This window comes from Anoplophora glabripennis, unplaced genomic scaffold, assembly GCF_000390285.2.
Source record: "Anoplophora glabripennis isolate ALB-LARVAE unplaced genomic scaffold, Agla_2.0 scaffold571, whole genome shotgun sequence".
Classification (NCBI taxonomy): domain Eukaryota; kingdom Metazoa; phylum Arthropoda; class Insecta; order Coleoptera; family Cerambycidae; genus Anoplophora; species Anoplophora glabripennis.
Window position 1 is genome coordinate 64,024 of NW_019417063.1, and position 19,784 is coordinate 83,807.

At 36.0% G+C, this 19,784-nt stretch overlaps 1 protein-coding gene across 1 annotated transcript; it reads left to right on the top strand.

Moving 5' to 3' along the window:
* The first annotated feature begins 2,182 nt into the window (after positions 1 to 2,182).
* Positions 2,183 to 3,114, top strand: LOC108909184 (histone-lysine N-methyltransferase SETMAR-like). The gene is made up of 2 exons (XM_018713432.1): positions 2,183 to 2,845; positions 2,947 to 3,114. The coding sequence occupies exons 1-2, from the start codon at positions 2,183 to 2,185 to the stop codon at positions 3,112 to 3,114; spliced, it is 831 nt and encodes a 276-aa protein (XP_018568948.1).
* Positions 3,115 to 19,784: the final 16,670 nt, after the last annotated feature.

Sequence of the window (19,784 nt, forward strand, 5' to 3'; positions counted from 1 at the left end):
CTGTATAAGATTCGGTAACTTTGAAGATATCATCAAATACCCTGCAAGTCCTATTTATTATCTTCTGACACTCTCCATGAATAAATAATAAATTTAGAATGTCAGCATTTGAATAAATGTTAACGTTTTCTATTCTTTAACAATAAATAATACTCAAACAAACATTCACTGTATGTGTTAAATTGACAACAATAAACTGGTGACAGATTAGGTGGTTGTTTTGTAATTCCACTAAAAATTTCACAGCCATCCTCGCAAGAAGTTATGCGATATCCGTTGACTGCACGATGGTACCATTCGAAAGAGAACAAAATTGTTCATCAGGTTACGCCAAAATATACAGGGTATTCCATTAAAAAAAAAATAAGTTAAGATGGTTTAAAGTTGACTAAATTCGGAATTAAATTTCTACCACCCTGTATGAAATTAAGTCATTTTGAAATTACGGCAGGGAAGCTTAGAGTTTTAGTTATGTCCCTATAAATTTTATCGCTCTAACTTTATTATTGGAAAATACATATCTTTTTGAATTAGACAGTGTTTTTTTCATTTTTTATGAAAAAGATTAAATATATCAAAAAGTGTTGACTTTAAGAATAGGAAACATTTATAAAAATTCACCTAAAAATTGACGTAGAATCCAAAATTGCAGTTATATACAGGATTTTCCATTTAAAATAACAAAGATGACGTCAACTTCCGGTATAACCAGAAGCGTTAGGTGGACGCCATTATTTTATTTGAGAAGGGCGTGCCCGAAAACACTATTGCCCAAATTTTCAAAATTAAAATCGAAGTAGTCTCTGAAATATATCTAATGTCTCGTCACCGTGGGACTCCCTGTATATATGTATACAGGCTGATCAGAATTTTATGCAGTAAACTTCGAGGGCAGATAAATCTCTTTAAAATAATATGTGTTTGCCTTATAAACATAGGTCTGGAACGGCCTCGTTTTAGAGATACAGGGCGTTGAAGTTGTTAAAAAAATTATTTTTTGTTTATATCTCCGGAATTTATTAACTGATCTCAATAACATTTGGTACAGATAATCTATGATAGTAGGCTTTGCATTTCCTAAAATATGAACTCTAAAGGTACAATCAGTGGTGTACAACTGGGTAGGGGTCATCTCCTTTTTTATAAAAAAAACCTACGCCACTGCATTTTTTATAAGTTATTGTAACGGATTTATATTCTAATGCACAAAATACGTAAAAAAGGTAACGAATATTTTCCCTAAGATTCGTCGTTTTTAGGTTACTCATACCAATACAATCCCCTTGTGCAGACATTTCTAACAATAATATTACAAGAATATGTTTATGCTTAAAAGTAAGTATATGGCAATTTGGCTGGCCAAGACACTGGATTCTCTGCACATTGGCATTTGGTCTTCTACCTATCCATCGCCCCATATAATTTTCATTAAGCCATTCTTATATTATTCTTCCAGAATGCGCAGGAGCACTATCTATTGTATCCAGCTATTTTGTCGTATATTTAATGAAACATCCTCTAATAATTTAAATAGATGTTTTTCTAGAAAGTTTAAAAAAGTGACTCGGAATTTAGACGGGGTGGCAAGAAGAAAGGTTCACAAATTTATTTCGAACTATTTCGAGCCACACGTTTACAGAAAATTCGTGTTGAAAAGATCTTGTCCGAATTTCATGAGGATTTTCTTGTGAGCAAATATGCAGATTGTGAAAATTCACTACCCCTCGCCTTTGGTAATGTATATTTATTATTATTTTGATTTAAGTTGTTCTTATTTGTAAAGATTGTGGGTTAAGCTTCCAGGGCAAACTAAAACGCGTAAGGAACTCTACCTCACAGGTGGTGTGGAAACGAGTGTAAAGAATTTTGTTGATGTGCTTACAAATTCCACTTCCTTCTAAGCATAAACATACCTGGTAGGGTCAAAAAGTAGTAGGACTGAATTTCTGTAGCGCGAACGGAGCGATGGAGTGTGGTCGGACCAGCTGGGCGTGGTAGTGGGGAGCCTTCCGAAGAGATCGATATTTTTTCCAGTCGCCTGTGGGGAAGCGGAGAGTAAGCACGTCGGTTTCCGTGAACCTCTGTTAAGAAGTGTCGTCGCGATCCAAGATGGAGAAAAATCTTGAGCAGCGCTACGCCATTAAGTTTTGCGTCAAACTCGGGACAACCGCGACGGAGAGGAATGATTAAGGACGCCTACGGGGATGCTACCATGAGTCGCTCAACAGTGTTCGAGTGGCATAAGCTGTTCCGGGAGGGGCGGGAGCTCGTCGAAGACGACCAGCGCGCCAATCGCCCATCAACTTCAAGGATTGATGAAAATGTGGCTAAAGTGAAGGCCCTCCTCTATTCTGACTGGCGCACAAACATTCGTCTGATTGTTGATGAGTTAGGGATTTCGTACGGTAGCGTTCAAAAAATTATTACCGAAGATTTGGCCATGCGAAAGGTTTGTGCCAAGAGTCCTGGAAATTCCCAGGAAATTCGGAACTGTGTCCAAGAAAACCTAAATTTCCTTGACAATGTGATTACCGGTGACGAAACGTGGTGTTTCGAGTACGACCCGGAGACCAAACGCCAGAGCGCCGAGTGGCACACCAACAAGTCTCCGCGTCCGAAGAAAGTCAGAATGAGCAAGTCAAGGGTCAAATCCATGCTCATCTGCTTTTTTGACCGTCGTGGTGTGGTTCACAGGGAGTTTGTACCCCCTGGACAAACTGTGAATGCCAGAATTTACGTGGACGTGCTTGACAGGTTGCGCAAACACGTTCTCCGCGTGCGACCAGACATCGCCAATTCTTGGAAGCTTCACCACGACAAGGCGCCGTGTCACACCGCGCTGCTGGTGAGAGAGTTTCTGGCCAAGCACAGGGTTGCCACGTTGCCCCACCCCCCTACAGTCCAGATCTGGCACCGCCGGACTTCTTCCTCTTTCCTCTGCTCAAGGGGGACCTCAAGGGAAACCGATACAGCTCCGTAGAAGACATCCAAGGGGCCCTGACGGCATCTCTAAAGGGGATTCCAGAAAGCGAGTTCCAGAAGGCGTACGCGCAGTGGGAATCGCGTTATACGGGTTGTGTCGGAGCACACGGGTGCTATTTCGAGGACTACTAAAGATTTGTACCGATTAGTTCAATAAAAAAATTTAAATTAATTCAGTCTTCTTGTAATATTATGGTTAGAAGTATCTACATAATGGGATTGTATTGGTATGAATAACTTGAAAACGACGAATTTTAGGGAAAATATTCAAGGTACCTTTTTTTACGTATTTTGTGCAATAGAATATAAATCCGTTACAATAACTTGTAAAAAATGTAGTGGCGTAGGTTTTTTTATAAAAAAAAGATGACCCCTACCCATTTGTACACCACTGGTTGTACCTTTAGTGCTCATATTTTAGGGAATGTCAGGCCTACTATCATAGAGTATTTGTACCAAATTTTATTGAGATCGGTTAATATATTCCGGAGATATAAACAAAAAATCTATTTTTTTAACAACTTCAACACCCTGTATCTTTAAAATGGTGTCGTTCCAGACCTATGTTTATAAGACAAACACATATTATTTTAAAGAAATCTATCTGTCCTCGAAGTTTCCTGCATAAAATTAGGTATTATGAATGTTAACTCTAATAATGTTTCATTTTAATGCGTGGTGGTAATATGTAGTTTGATGGATTTTACAGGGTCTAGCGACACTTACAGTGTACGATAATTCAATAAACAAAGATATCTAAATAAAAAATTTAGATAAATTTGGAACGAATACACTGAAGACGAATTTTTCGAGACAAAACGTCTGAATCTGGTTACGGCTGAGGCAGTATAGTATTGGGGGTCATGAAGGCTTGCAAAAAATGTAATACAATTTCCAGGGTCGTATTTAAAAAAATTAAGTTGATGATGGTCCTGGAGAGACGAAACGTTACATATAAAAACTGATTATTCCATTCTATAGAGGGCAAAAAGTGACCATGAGAAAGTGTTCTTCGTTTTTCAATATCTCCTCAAACAAGGCTGAAATTAAACAAAAACGGATTTCCAAAATTTACGTTTTTTTTAATATTTCGAAAACTAATCGTGTTAGCCTTGATTTTTTAGAGGCATATTGTTGGTCCCCTGATTACGCAACTTTGCCCCCATTTAAGCTACTTCGTAGCTCTTACCGTTCCCGAGATCCCTGTAGTGAGAAACGAATTTGTAACAGCCACAACAACAATTAACCGTACCGTTAATGGATCACCCCATATACAGGGTGTTCCAGAATAACGTGTACAACGGAAGACCACAGATTTGTGGACTCAAAATAGGCAGATTTAGGCTAATTGACCTATATCCGAAATCGCTTCGTTAGACCGCTAGATGGCCTTAAAACTTAAACTCCTACAGAATTGATGTATGGTGATAATATCCGTTCATAACTTTTTCCTCTTTCGCGCAATAATGACAATTATTTTTTATCTAATAGGTGACACCCTTTGGAAGTTTTTGGGCCTCTTGTAGAATTTTGATTAAATGAGCGGTTTAGGTACAAAAAATATTTTTTAAATGTCTACATTATCTTTCCACCCATACTACAATACTTAACAAAGTGCTAGTAGGCACTGATTTTGTAGGTTGACAGCAGTTTAATCTTTAAGTTATTATACCTGCCAATTCTTAATGAATACTTACGTACGATAAGATATACCACATGTTACTTCATTCTTCATATTCTTCCATTCTTCATATGGATACACACACATACGACAAATTAGAGTTAATTAATTTTATTGAGATAATTAGTAAAAACAATCAAATACAATAAAAAATGCTAGAGATAAAAGTAACAAAGTTGATGTTATTAAATTTAGTACAACTATAAAACTGTTCAAAGTGATCACCAACGACATGATTCTACAACAAAGCTAAATCAGTGAAAAAAGCTAAAGGACACCCTTTGCAATTCCTGAAGCCAATTTATTAAAACATTTATGACAATTGGGATATGCCTCCACAACTCTTCTTCAGTGTTAAATGTGGAAGCATACACTGTTGTATTCAGAGTGCCCAAAGATAATAGTCGCAAGGTATTAAGTCTGGTGAACGTACAGACCAGTTAACAGGAGCATTATCCCTTCTACCGATTCATCGACGAGGGAATCTTTGGTTCAGATACTGCCAGACATTTACAGTAACATGTGGTGGAGTTCCATCATGCATAAACCACACGTTAGCTCTTAGTGATAACGGCATACCTTCCAATAACTCGGGTAAAGTGTTTTGCAAAAATTCTAAATAAAATTCCCCATTCAGTCTATTGGATAGAATAACAAGGACAATAATAATGCTATCAATGCGTTGTATTTGATTGTTCTTTCTAATTATTTGAATAAAATTAGGCACATTAATTCTAATTTGTCGTATGTGTGTTATCCATATCGAAAAGTAACAAGTGCTATATCTTATCGTCGTAAACACTCATTAAGAATTGTCAGGCACAATGATTTAAAAATCAGACTGAAATTACAGCCAACCTATAAAATCAGTGCCTACGCTAACTTTGTTAAGTACTGTAATATGGGTGGCACGATAATGTAGACATTTAAAAAATATTTTTTTGTACCCAAACCGCTCATTTAATCAAAATTCTACAAGGGGCCCAAAAACTTCCAAATAGTATCACCTATCAGATAATTGTCATTATTGCCCGAAAGAGGAAAAAGTTATGAACGGATACTATCACCATAAATCAATTTTGTAGGAGTTGTAAGTTCAAAAAAACACTGTATAACATCAAAATTTTGCTGTAGATTGACGGCAAAAGTCCACATCCCAAAAATAATCAAAATCGATTAATACATATTCGAGTTATTTACAAAATTCAAAAAATTTTCACGAACCTTAAGGCCATCTAGCGGCGAAACGAAGCGATTTCAGATATAGGTGAATTAGACTAAATCTGCCTATTTTGAGTCCACGAATCTGTGGTCTTCCGTTGTACACGTTATTCTGGGACACCGTGTATAAAGGGTGGTCTGGATTTTAATAGACAAACTTCGGGAAACTAGTAAACAACAAAAATTAACATCACTTTGCTCTATGAACATAGAAAAATTAACTAATTTTTTTAAATATCTGGACAACCGCATCATAATATGTCTCATAACTTTTATACCATTCACTTATCGACAAAAATAAGAGAGTGATTTTTCATCCGGAATGTGTCAGACCGTTGTAAAATGTATTCATATTACCAATTAATTCAGTAGCATAAAAGTTTTACTTTAAATAAGGAAACGATACCATTGTTTCTCCGCCACTGGTTTTTGAATTTGGACTGTGTGCAAACAGAACTAGGACAAATATTTGAAAAAAAGTTTGTACCAAATTTGAATAAATTTGATGAAGCGATTTCCCAGATATTTAAAAAAATTGTTTTATTTTTGTTAATTTCAACGTCCTGTATCTCACAAATAGTGGCTTTCTGTGCCTATGTTCATATAGCAAAGTGATGTTAATTTTTGTTGTTTAGTATTTTCTCGAAGTTTGTCTATTAAAAATCTGGACCACCCAAATTCGTTTTATTTTTCCCTATTTCAACGCTTTATTTACTTGGATAATATGTCTCATAACTCGTAAACCATTCACTTTTCGACAAAAATAAAAAAATGTTTTTTCATCCGGAATGCTTCCGACTATTATAAAATGTATTCATATTACCAATTAATTCAGTGGCGTAGAAGTTTTACTCTAAATAAGGAAACAACGTCCTTGTTTCTCCGCCACTGGTTTTTGGATTTGGACTGTGTATATACAGAACTAGGAGAAATATTAAAAAAAAAATGTGTACCAAACTTGGATAAATTTGATGAAGCGGTTTTCCAGATATTTAAAAAAATTATTTTATTTTTGATAATTTCAACGCCCTGTATCTCATAAACGGTGGCTTTCTGCCCCTATGTTCATAGAGCAAAGTGATGTTAATTTTTGTTGTTTAGTACTTTCCCGAAGTTTGTCTATTAAAATCTGGAAGACCCTGTATACAGTGCGAGTTTCTTTTTTCGATGTTTATAGGGATCTTGCAAAGTAGCAGAGATATAAAAAAGCTTAAATGAGGAAAGATGTGTAGTTTTATGATCCTTATTAAATGTTACTTTTATTTTTTGAAAAAACGTCATGGCTGACTAGATATTTGAAAACTTCAAATTCGGACAATTCTTTCAGATGCGTGTAGCACCGTTGCTATTTATTTTACAAAAAAATTAAATGACAAAGTTTCAGGTTTTTGTACCGTTAATAACATAGTGTCATCAAATTGTTCGTGAACAGTTTCGTTTTCGTTGTCAAGTTATAACATAAACTTCAAGTATTTTAAATGTAAACCATAGTGAGCTATACAAAATTATCTTTTTTATGCTTTCCAAAGATATAATATTCGATATTGTTATTTTGAAAAATGGGAGAACTGCAGCCGTTTTTAACTTTTCAATTGCTCGGTGACAACGCTTTTAGTTACTGTAGTATTATTTGACAATTACTTTTTTTTCTTAAAAGTCGTTTCATATGCCAAAGACAATGAATTTTTCAAACGAGGAAAAGCGTCCCATATTATTGAGTGGTATATTCTTTCAGGAAGCTTTTGAAAATATTGGTACGAGTTCTGTGAGAAAAGCCTCAAATTCTCTTTCGAAAAGATGTATTGTATCGTGTGTATTAAAAACAAGGGTGAGCTTTTTGAACAATTTCGTTAATATCTTTAAAGTACCTAAATAGTAATGGTTGTGTTTGTATATTTCCGTATTTTATTATTATTATTAATATTAATATTAATATTAATATTAAGTTAGTTAAGTTAGTCTCGTCTTACATCCCGGGTAGCTTCCTGCTTCCTTAGGGTTATAATACTCTTCTTAATATGGCTCCTGTTCCGTATAATGCTATCTCCTGAATTCTCCCAATCCACTGGTCCCCTGGAATCATTTCTATATTTTTCTTCAGACTGTAGGGAATTGTTCCTAGAGCACCAATTATAACCGGAACTATTTCCGTTTTCATACCCCACATCCGTGAACACTCGATGGCTAAATCCTTATATTTTAGTTTCTTTTCTGCTTCCTTTTTTGTAACATTATTGTCGTTAGGTACTGCTACGTCAATTAGTAAGCAAGTTTTACTTTTCTTATTCTTAATCACTATATCAGGTTTGTTAGCTCTTATTTCTCTGTCTGTGTGAATCTGTTGATTGTAAATTATCGTGACTTTATCATTAGTTATAACTGGTGTGGGTGTATGTTGGTACCATGTATTCACTGTAGGGAATCCTTTTTCTTTGCAAATAGTGAAATGTATGTAACTGCATATTTTATCGTGTCTACTAATGTACTGTTGTTCTGCCAGAATTTGACACCCCGCTATTATATGGTCTACTGTTTCCGCCTGTTGTCTACATAATCTACACATATCATCCTGTCTAATCTTTAATATCTGTTTTTCATAATTCCTCGTTCTTAAGGCTTGGTCTTGTGCGGCTGTTATCAGAGCTTCTGTTTCTCCTTTTACATTTCCTCTCGTCAACCAGGCAAACGTTTCTCTCTTATCTACACCTTCTTTAGTAATTCTCTTTAAATACTGTCCATGGAGACTTTTTTGCTCCCAGCTTTGTTTCATATTTTTTTCTATCAAGTCCTTGATGTTGCAAGCCTCTATTTCTATTTCGTCTGCCGTGTATTTCTTTATTATTTGTTTTNTACTATTACTATTACTACTACTACTACTATTACTATTACTATTACTATTACTATTACTATTATTATTATTTATATTTAGTTTCTTCACAGCCTTTTGTTATTGGTAGCTGGTTAGTCTCGTCTTACATCCCGGGTAGCTTCTTGCTTCCTTAGGGTTATAATACTCTTCTTAATATGACTCCTGTTCCGTATAATGCTATCTCCTGAATTCTCCCAATCCACTGGTCCCCTGGAATCATTTCTATATTTTTCTTCAGACTGTAGGGAATTGTTCCTAGAGCACCAATTATAACCGGCACTATTTCCGTTTATTTCCGTACTGCTACGTCAATTATTAAGCAAGTTTTACTTTTCTTATTCTTAATCACTATATCAGGTTTGTTAGCTCTTATTTCTCTGTCTGTGTGAATCTGTTGATTGTAAATTATCGTGACTTCATCATTAGTTATAATTGGTGTGGGTGTATGTTGGTACCATGTATTCATTGTAGGGAATCCTTTTTCTTTGCAAATAGTGAAATGTATGTAATTGCATATTTTATCGTGTCTACTAATGTACTGTTGTTCTGCCAGAATTTAACACCCCGCTATTATATGGTCTACTGTTTCAGCCTGTTGTCTACATAATCTACACATATCATCCTGTCTAATCTTTAATATCTCTTTTTCATAATTCCTCGTTCTTAAGGCTTAGTCTTGTGCGGCTGTTATCAGAGCTTCTGTTTCTCCTTTTACATCTCCTCTCGTCAACCAGGCAAACATTTCTCTCTTATCTACACCTTCTTTAGTAATTCTCTTTAAATACTGTCCATGGAGACTTTTTTGCTCCCAGCTTTGTTTCAGGTTTTTTTCTATCAGGTCCTTGATGTTGCAAGTCTCTATTTCTATTTCGTCTGCCGTGTATTTCTTTATTATTTGTTTTGCTTGTTTGATCACTGTCTTCCTAGTTGTGTTCTGGCCTTCATGTCTTAGTATTTGTCTTACAAATCTGTCTTCTTTATTCTTTTTAATGTACTTTGCTAAAGATATTATTGTTCTGTTGTACGTGCTAACTATCTGCTTCATGCCTCTACCTCCATCTCTTCTCGAAACATATATCCGATTAATATCCGCTCTAGGATGTAGGATTCCGTTGATGGTCAATAGTTTACGGGTTTTACGATCCAGTCTGTCTAATTCTTCCATAGTCCAATTTAATATTCCGAAGCTGTATTCAATTACAGGTATGGCTAAGGTATTGATTGCCTGCATTTTATTTTTAGCTGTTAGTTGAGTCTTTAATATCATTCGTGTTCTTCTTAGGTATTCTTTTATAATTCTCTCTTTCATTATAGTATTACAGATCTCAGGGTTTTCTTCAATGCCCAAATACTTATACGTCTCCCCTGGTTCTAGGTTCTTTATGTCTTCTGGAGGGTCTCCTTCTACATTTTCCTTATTTTGAATTTTGCCTTTAACTATATTAGCCCTCGCACATTTGTCCAACCCGAATTCCATATTAATTGCGGAGCTAAATTCTCTAATTGTTTGTAATTGTTGTTCTAACGCCGAGTCAGACTGTGCTATAACTTTTAAGTCATCCATATACAATAGATGAGTGATGCGGTCTTCATTTTTATATAACTGATATCCTGAATTCTTCAATTTATNATCTAAAAAGTGTCACACTTGTAGGTATAAGATATTTACATATTATTTATTTACATTAAAATTGTTATTAATGTTTGCCCCCACATTGGCGCGGTAGACTGCCGTTTCATTTACTTGCGGCATCAAAACAACAAAATGAGAAAAAATTAGGTTTGTAGGAATTGGTGCAAAATTTTTGTCGCTGCTTCCCGGTCTATTATGACAATTTAAACATTTCAAAATGCGTCATTCATACTGGCGTTGCCATGGTATTAAAAAAAAGTTCAAACAAAACTTATGAAGGATTTAACAATGTACCTAACTAAAAAGTCTATTTTCAACTTTGGTTACGTACGCGAAATTTAGAAAAAAAAATTTCTGTAACGCTATAGCAGTTGCGCCCTTTAGCGGTGCAGTTACAAACTAGAAAATATTTTAAATCAATTTCATTTGGCCGTATTTGCTAATAGATTTTTTACCCCATAATCGTACAGCCGCCCTGTACAATGGATCAGCACTACGACCATAATTTGGAGTAACTAAAAAAATCGACCAAGGGCTCATTTTAAAGTTTAGGGCGTCTACTTTCAAATGCTGAGTGCATCTTTGCAAAATTCAGTATGGCGGCTCCAATATGGCGCCAGAAAGTTCTAAATTTTTGTGAAAACATTTTTGTCCATATTTGAAATGTATGCTTTCCTTCTGAACACGAATACGGTATTACAATTTAGCAACACATCACATTTTTTTCTAACCCCAAAAAACTGGTAAAACCAGTAAAAATGTGCGAAAATGTACGAGAAAAAAAATAAAACCTACATTTTTCATATTCTCTTCTTCAATGAGGAAATGGACCCGCTGAATCCAAATCCACCTCCAGAAGCAAGCTGGCACGTCTCAGCTGGTTCTAACCTCATAAATATCGATAACAAATCAATATTTTTAAAATATTCAAATTCTTTTATAAATTCAACTGATTTACGCAAAATTTACCATACGGGGCTTTTTGAGGTCGATGTTTACAAATCTGAAGTCAAATATGCAAAATTCAAGGTGGCAGATCTAATATGGCGGATAATATTTTCGAAAATGAACCGATCTATGTCAAATTTAGTATACGTGGGTTTTCGGGGTCGCTGATCACGTATTTGGGGTCAGAATTCGAAAGTTTTGGCGAACCCAATATGGAGGCAATAACATTTTAAGAACAGGACATGACGCTATTTTAAATTCACTTTCCCTCTAACTTGGGCAAAGTCAAGATTCCAATATACAGTTTTTTCACTATACCAAACAAGATCATGAAAAAATCTTCCAATTCCTAATCCATCTGCTGTGCCTAAAATTCAAATAAGTCACCCATTCATTCCTAATGTCGACAATAAACTGAAAATTAAAAGGTACTCAAATGCAGAAAGTTCAATGTTACAATTACTTAAAAGGTTTCGAACACAGAAAAATAAAAAAACTACTGCTGGTAAAAGTAATCATTTTTTATAGCAGCTTCAGTGCTTTGCTAGAGACTGAAGAGTGATGGGTAAATATTGATTAAAGATTTGAGCCAAGGTGCCTCCGTCTTAGGTCCGCCAAAACTTTTGAATTCTGAATTCTTTTGAATTCTGAATTCTTTTGAATTCTAATTATAAAAATTGGTTCTATAAACTAATAAAACATTTACCTTAAAAATTAAATTGTGAAAAATATTTTAAGAAGCCGTAGGGCGACATTGACTCTCCTGCCCTGCTTCTCAAGAAAAGCTGTCACTGTGTATGAAAATTTAATTATCTTGCCTCGCTCCTTTTTAGTTTAGACGATCTGATTAATGCCGAATTGCATTTGTCTAATTCTTTCTTCTGTAGCGATTTACAGACAGGTTGTATTATTTAATCTTTTGTCATCATAATTTGTGTTTTGTTTGTAATGTATCTGTATTTTAATAGTTTGTTTTTTATTTTCAAACTAGTTATTAATGATCAGAATTGTAGTTTTTTAACGTTAATACTATTTAGAAGCATTCGTAATATTTTTAAATAATATATTTATTTTTATTATTATTATTACGATTATTTTTTCTGGCGATCAACGTGTCTCTGTGCGAAATGGGTGTTTACAACTGTTATTTTTGTTATTCATAACAATCGTCAAAGAAAATCATGTAATGTCAGTGCAGTTTTTATGTGTTTTTCAGAAATTAATGTTTAACTTTGCAAGTTAAAATTAAAATTTATTAGGTAAATAAAATAGTAACAAAATCGATAGGTATATACAACATATAAATAGGATTACTTATTAAATATGTTTTAATTAAAAATATGCTGTTTATATAACTACCTATATATTATATAATAGTTTTTAATGAGATGAAGTATCATTGTTCTCAATTTCCAAGGAGTCGATAAATACCTCTTCCAGATTTTCATCAGTTAATTTACAATTATCTATTAAATTTGAAAATTTTATGTTATTTTCCTTAATTAAATTTGAATCATAAAAAAGCTTCGGTTGAGCATAAATATCATTTTCAATCACCGTATCCAAACATTTCATAGAATCATCAACATTTGTCGATAAAATTGTTTTTTTAAAAGTACCATCTATTTGTTTATCATTGATAATACGGTGTTTCAATAGAATGTAGTTCTGCGAAGAATGTGCATTTTTATTGTCTCCCCATACATGAGGTACAGTCGTATATTTTTCAAGTTGCATCGATATTGGTTCTAATGAATCTGGAGTCATACTTAACATTTGGAGTGGATTGTCCAGGTTTCTGAAACAAAGTGAAATTATTATTGAGAGCAAAATTAGGTGCAGCATTCAGAAGTGAAAAATTACGTCTGAGACATAGCCGTAGACAATAAAAAGATTTTTTATATAAATTGCTTACGGTTGTTTATAAAACGGGATTCTTTTGATTACACACTTTACGTTTTAAGTCGGAAACCTTTTCTTGTCTACTGTATTTTTAACACACATTGTCAATTTGTGTGTGTGGTGTACATGGGCTGTATTTCTACAATAAAAGTTATGGTAACCTTTTTTATCTAAAGGATTATATAAAATTTCATGGCGAGAATGCTAACAGATCTTAAGACGAGGACTTCTGCCACCGCAATAACAGTGACGCGTCTGGTATTTTAATTTGAATATACAGGGTCGGAAAGTTCCCATGGTTCATCGACCGTTACGTGAGAGCGATAAAGTAAGTCATAGAAATCCGTGCGATAGGGAAGGATGGCTATAATGAAGGCGTCACATAGTCACCGCCCGTTTCGCCCTTCCACAAATAAGATCCACTTCCACTTGTAATTCAGCGACCGGTGGTCATCTTTGTTTTCGTCGTTTTCCCGAGACCCTAAATCCCGACTAAATTTTATATTCTGTTGAAAACTGTCGACATTTCAGATGGACTACATTTCCACGTTCCAGGAATCAAAAAATTTCTTAGTATCGCCACGCCATATATACAGAAAGATTTGAACTAACAGTTCTAACCACAATTTGAAGCTATTCGAGGGACCTGACAATCCCAATGTCCGGAACTAAAATAAATTTCTTCATTTTGGAGATATTGGCAGCGGGAGTGTTAAATCGCACACCCTGTATAGCTCACCTTCTAACAAAACTCGACGGAGAACCACGAAAATCTCCAGAACCAACCATAGTGTTAATAACTCGGAACGGGCGAATGTGTGACCGTCCTATCCCACAAACGCCTTTTCATATTTTCGGTATTATTAATCAGTTGGAACCTGAAATCAGAGCACATCTAAGGGTCCACGGAATTGGAGATTTTGCATTATCTGTCAAATTGAAGCTGACTTACGAAATGCCGGAAGCCAAAGCAGTAGACGGGACAGGTGGCAGTACAGACTGATGCGTCTGCTCAGTACCCACCAACGACAGCTCCACGAATGCCATTGTCACTGCAACCTGCTAGGTAGAACCGACAATCAGCACCAAACCGAGCGGCGCAACTATGCCAGTCGTCAAGGCCAGGTCCTAGTCAGACTGCTTCTCCAACTAACGGTCCTATGACCCGAAAACCACCACCAAATTGAACTCAGGTTAAGTTGGAGGGGCATCCAACTCAACCTTGCCAAGGAAATCATTTCCATGAAAGTTGTCCACAACATCCCTACAGGCGTCAGAGAAACGAGGAGCGAGCCGGTAGACCTCACTCAAGTCAACGCTGAAACCACCTTTGGGTCTCCTTGCAATACAACCGCAGAACCCAGAGAGGTTAAAAGTCTAAGCCTAATTAGAATTCTCAAACAACTTCCCCAACAAGGACCGGGAGCCTGAAGTTGTCTTTCACCCCCGCGATCTAGTCATAGTCAAGGAGCACAACCCTGCCGATCCTGATCTACGAGATCGACAAGAATGGTCGCCAGTTGCACTGCCACGTCCATCAATTGAGACCAGCCCCTCCGGGTAACCCTTCTCCAGCTGGTAAAGATGGCAGCAGTTCCAGTGATGATGGCAGTGATGGTGATGATGACGAGGGTCCATCGTCCGATGATCAATGTGCTGACTATTCCCATCCTGGACTGCAACCATCAACCACATCCGTAGATCAAACAACTCCCATAGAGTAATCAGCACCCGTATCGCCGACAACTCCTGTAGAGTACACCACTACACCAGCAGCAGATGCACCCACTCAACCTGAAACCACTTTGAGAGACGGACCGATAGAACTTCCGGACGTTACACTCATTCTAGCCAAGCAGCTAGTTCCTACAAAATTCTCAATATCCGTCACTGCCCGGAATACCAGAGCCTGCAGTAGAAGGATGGCAGTACCAAATTGGTAAATGCCGAAATCCACTCGCCGAAGGAGGGAGCAGCATTTCCAAAATTTACCACACTTTCCATTCTGAACTGAAAAAGCGGAAAAAACCGTTTCAAATTCTAATTGTCTCCCTCCGAGACAATTAGAATTTTTACCTCTCTTTCGAAAATTTTACCTTCGCGATCTAGACCACTCTAAGCAGCCACAAAATACCCTCTCCACGAAGGTCGATGTTGACGAGGGCCAATGTAGTCCAGTCTCCTTCCGAACAATGTGGCGCGGGAATCATACGTTTTCTCCGAGCTTTCCAATTTTCCCGTCGTCGACGTCGGGCTCAAAGATCGTTCCACGCAGACAATTAGATTTGCGTGCTGTGATCAGAAATTAGGTCCTAATTTGGAAATTCCAGAAATATCCGAATACGAAATACGGATCTAATCAACATAACACCTTGTCCATCATTAATCTGAACAACTCAAGAATATTAAATGTTCTGCAGAGGCTATAACCCAACTACGCGATTGGCAGTCATGTTTAGGGCAGCCAAACTAGACTGGAAAGTTGAGAGTGCCACTTGCTTACGCCAGATCGAAAATCCACTTCGTAGACAACGACAACCCGAGGGACTTTGACCAAGAGACGGTGCCTGCCCAGAGTATGTACCTGACCTTTTTAAATTTACGTTAGTAACTTTCGCGCAAAATTACTTTATATTGTATAACTTTAGAATCATATACATTGCACATTATTATTTATTTAGACCAAAATAAATAATTTTTCAAATTTTTGTTTGTTTGTAGGCTTCCGTGGCTGTCATTAATGGTTGAATAATTTCCGGGCTGGTTGCCACGTCGTCGATTTAAAACTCTTAAGAGTTGTAAATCGGCGACGTGGCAACCAGCCCGGAAATCATTCAACCAATAATTTTCCAAATATGTTTTTTTAATTTTAAAGTTACATTTCTTACAAAAATCACCATCCAAGTTAGATTTGTTACAAAAGTCACACCACTCGAGCTCTAAAGCTCCCGAAGCTCCTCAAGCTTCAAGTTTATGTCAGTCTTTGTTTGCGATGAAGACCCCTAAGGGTAACCAGCTCATTAGCTGCCAATCACTCGGCCTTCTATGAGGCGCAGTGCCCAAGCTCTCATAGCTTGCAGGTTCTCCTAAGGGATCTCAGAACCAGTGCCTAGCCACAAAGATTATAAGAAAGCACATGTCCTGCAATTGTCCTGCTATGCGCGGTTTTTGAGTAATAAAATAAACCCCATTGTATTGTCCATAATTAATTAATGTAATTATTGAAGAATACAATTTTGCAGTAAATCTAGCATAAAATTTGCATTTCTGACATTTTGAAGTAAGTAGCTGTCGTTCAAATTTGTTCGCTGCATAGACCTAGTAAACTATAAGGTCTATGCACGGCCGACTTCAACTAACAGGCCATGAACAGACCTCCAGTGCGCTGTTGTCAAGTGTTAGATAGTTGTCTACTGGTCGGCGCTGAAGTTTTGGCTGGGTTTGCGAGCTGATGGTAGAACTTGGTATAACCATGTTATAAACTTTTTAAAAAATTCAATGCGAAAATCATTTATGCCTGAAATAGGTTCACACCACTTATTTCTTTTAATGACATTTTTAATGACACTTGTGTTATTTACAATATCCCACCAATGTCTTATAATTTCCAAAAAGCTTGCAGTGTCATGAAAACCATATTCTTTTAAAGAAGAAACAGTAGAGTAATCACATATATTGTCTGCTAAATAAACTTTTTGCCTTTCGAGGTTGTTAGGATAAACTGTTTTATGGTTGAGTTTGTATGCTTTTTNTATTTTCAATTTTCAAATATATATATATAACAAGCGTTCAAATAAAAACGTGGTCGAAGTTGGCTCTGACACATTGGACGTAGGGAGTAGCTTATAAGTTAGTAAATTGTTATTAGAAGCTACACCAATTAAACTTGTTCCTCTATAGTCTAATCTTTTATTAACATAACTTCATAAATTAAAAGAACAACAATTTTTTCATGGGGTGTTAAAGAATCAGATACATATTTCAAGTAATTATTAGTACTTCTGTCATTATCAGTGATATTTGGATAAGTATTTGGGGCAACATCAAGAGTAGATGAGAAATATTGGAGATACCTTTTAGTTGGCAAACTTAAATAATCTCTCATTAAATCGTATGCACATGGAGAAATTGTATACAACATAAATGACATAATAATGGTTTCAGATGAATACCGTATTTTCTTTAAAATAAGTAATTTTACTTGATTAATCAAAATTTGCAATATATTATTTATATTATTACTGCTTTCTGAACAATCCTCCGCGTCTAAACTTTCTACGTTTGAAATCAGTTTTTTAGAACCTTCACTCAAAAAGTATACCGTAGAACGGGGATACTTGGAACGAAAGGGTAACTTGGAACGAAAGTTCATTTGCTAACTCTTTTTCCGACATGTGGCAACATCTGATATTAACAGGTGTTTTCAACACGATGTGTAGTTGCCGACACTCTTGCAAAGTTATTAACGTAGTTTGTGATATCTGTGTTTAATTTATCGTTACTAGTGCCCTACATAATAAAAAGGTAAATATTATTGTAGTTTCATAGTGAAAATAACTTCCTGTGTACAGATGTCGTCAAAATACTTGGCGGCTTAAAAATTTCAAGGTTATAACAAGCACGTATCCTTGTTCCATTCGCTATCTGTTCCCGGCGATATTTTAAGCAGTGTTGCCATATGGCTAAAATATTTGTTAAGTGTACGGTTTTTAGAAAACGGCGGGAAATTTGGAACGCCCTGTTCCAAGATTTACGGCGTGTTCCAGGTTTTACGGAGTTTTCTTTCGTTGATTTTAATTCATTGTGTTACTTTTTCAGATTCCATTAAAAATGTCAAGGCATCACAAAAAAAAGTTCCGTCCAGACCATATGCGAATTATACTCAAGAAAATCTTCAAAAAGCAATTTCTGACATTAAGTCTAAAACTCTTACTCTAAGACAGGCTTCAAAAAAATACAAGATATCTCTTGGCACAATAAGCAGAAAATGCAACAATAAAAACATGAACAAGGTAGGACGACTTACAGTTCTTTCACAAACTGAAGAACGTAATATTGCCGAGGGTTTGCAGATTGCCGCTGAATGGGGTTTCCCATTAACTACAAGAGATCCTCAAGACGTCATACATTCTTATCTAGAAAAACTAGGAAGGCGAGAGCTAAGATTTAAACAAAACTATCCAGGTAAAGATTGGGTTAGCTATTTTCGAGAAAGACACCCACAGCTAACCAATCGTTTGGCAGAAAATATAAAACGAAATAGGGCAGAGGTTTCACATGAAACGATATCGGCATATTTTAACAATTTAGAACAGACACTAAACAACGTCCCACCAAACGCTGTAGTTAATTATGATGAAACCAATCTTTGTGACGACCCAGGACGTTCAAAGGTGTTAGTAAGGCGTGGGACCAAACATCCTGAAAGATGTCTGGACTACTAAAAATCAAGCACATCCATAATTATGACCTGCACAGCTGATGGAAACTTATTACCTCCTTACATAATATATAAGGCTGAACACCTTTATGACAGTTGGACGGAAAGGGGCCCCAAGGGAGCAAGGACTAAATCTTGATGGATGGACGGAAGTCTTTGAGGACTGGTTCTTTACCATCGTTTTACCATATTTTAAAAAAATTGGTGATGGTGTACATAAGACACTTATTGGTGACAATTTGTCGAGCCATATTTCGTTTACAGTTATTAGTGACTGCCGTAAAAACAATATACATTTCATCCTATTACCACCTAACAGCACACATTTGTGCCAACCTTTAGATGTTGCCGTTTTTAGGCCACTCAAAATTTGTTGGTGGAAAACAATTACTAAATGGAAACTTTCAAACTCAGGCTGTATTCCCAAATCTCAATTCCCTGCATTATTAAATGAGTCACTCGAATCAAGGCAACATAATCAAATCAATATTATCAAATCTGGTTTCAAGGCTACAGGCATACACCCTTTAGACAAAGAACAAGTGTTAAAAAGGCTCCCCAATCCAAACATGGAAGCCGATGAAACTGTTTTATCTGCAGCCTTAAAAGAGAAACTTGAAAATATGCGTTACGGGAATAAAACCACACAACCAACAAAGAAAAAGAGACTGACTGTAGAACTAGGCAAAAGCCTATCTGGGTTAGAGGAAGAGGATAATAGTGACACTGATGCTGAAATATCCTTACATAATACCAATTCATCAGTTGGACCTGAGAGTTTCGAGGATTTAGAAGAGTCATTTGAAAATACTGACAATGACTTTCAGTAAGAACGTGTTACAGTAGAAGAACGAGAGGATGGAAATAATTCTAATCAAGTAGAAATCGAGGTAGAAATAGGACATTTTTTGTTGGTTTCGTTCCCGTTACTAACTGGAAAGAAGAAATATAGAAATTATGTTGGAGAAGTGATGAATATTAAAGACCAACACATTTTTGAGTGCAAATTCCTGAGGCCGTCGGGTTTGTCAAAAACAATTTTTTTTATCCAGATGTCGAAGATATATGTGATATAGACATATCGCAAATTAAAGAAAACTTAGGACAC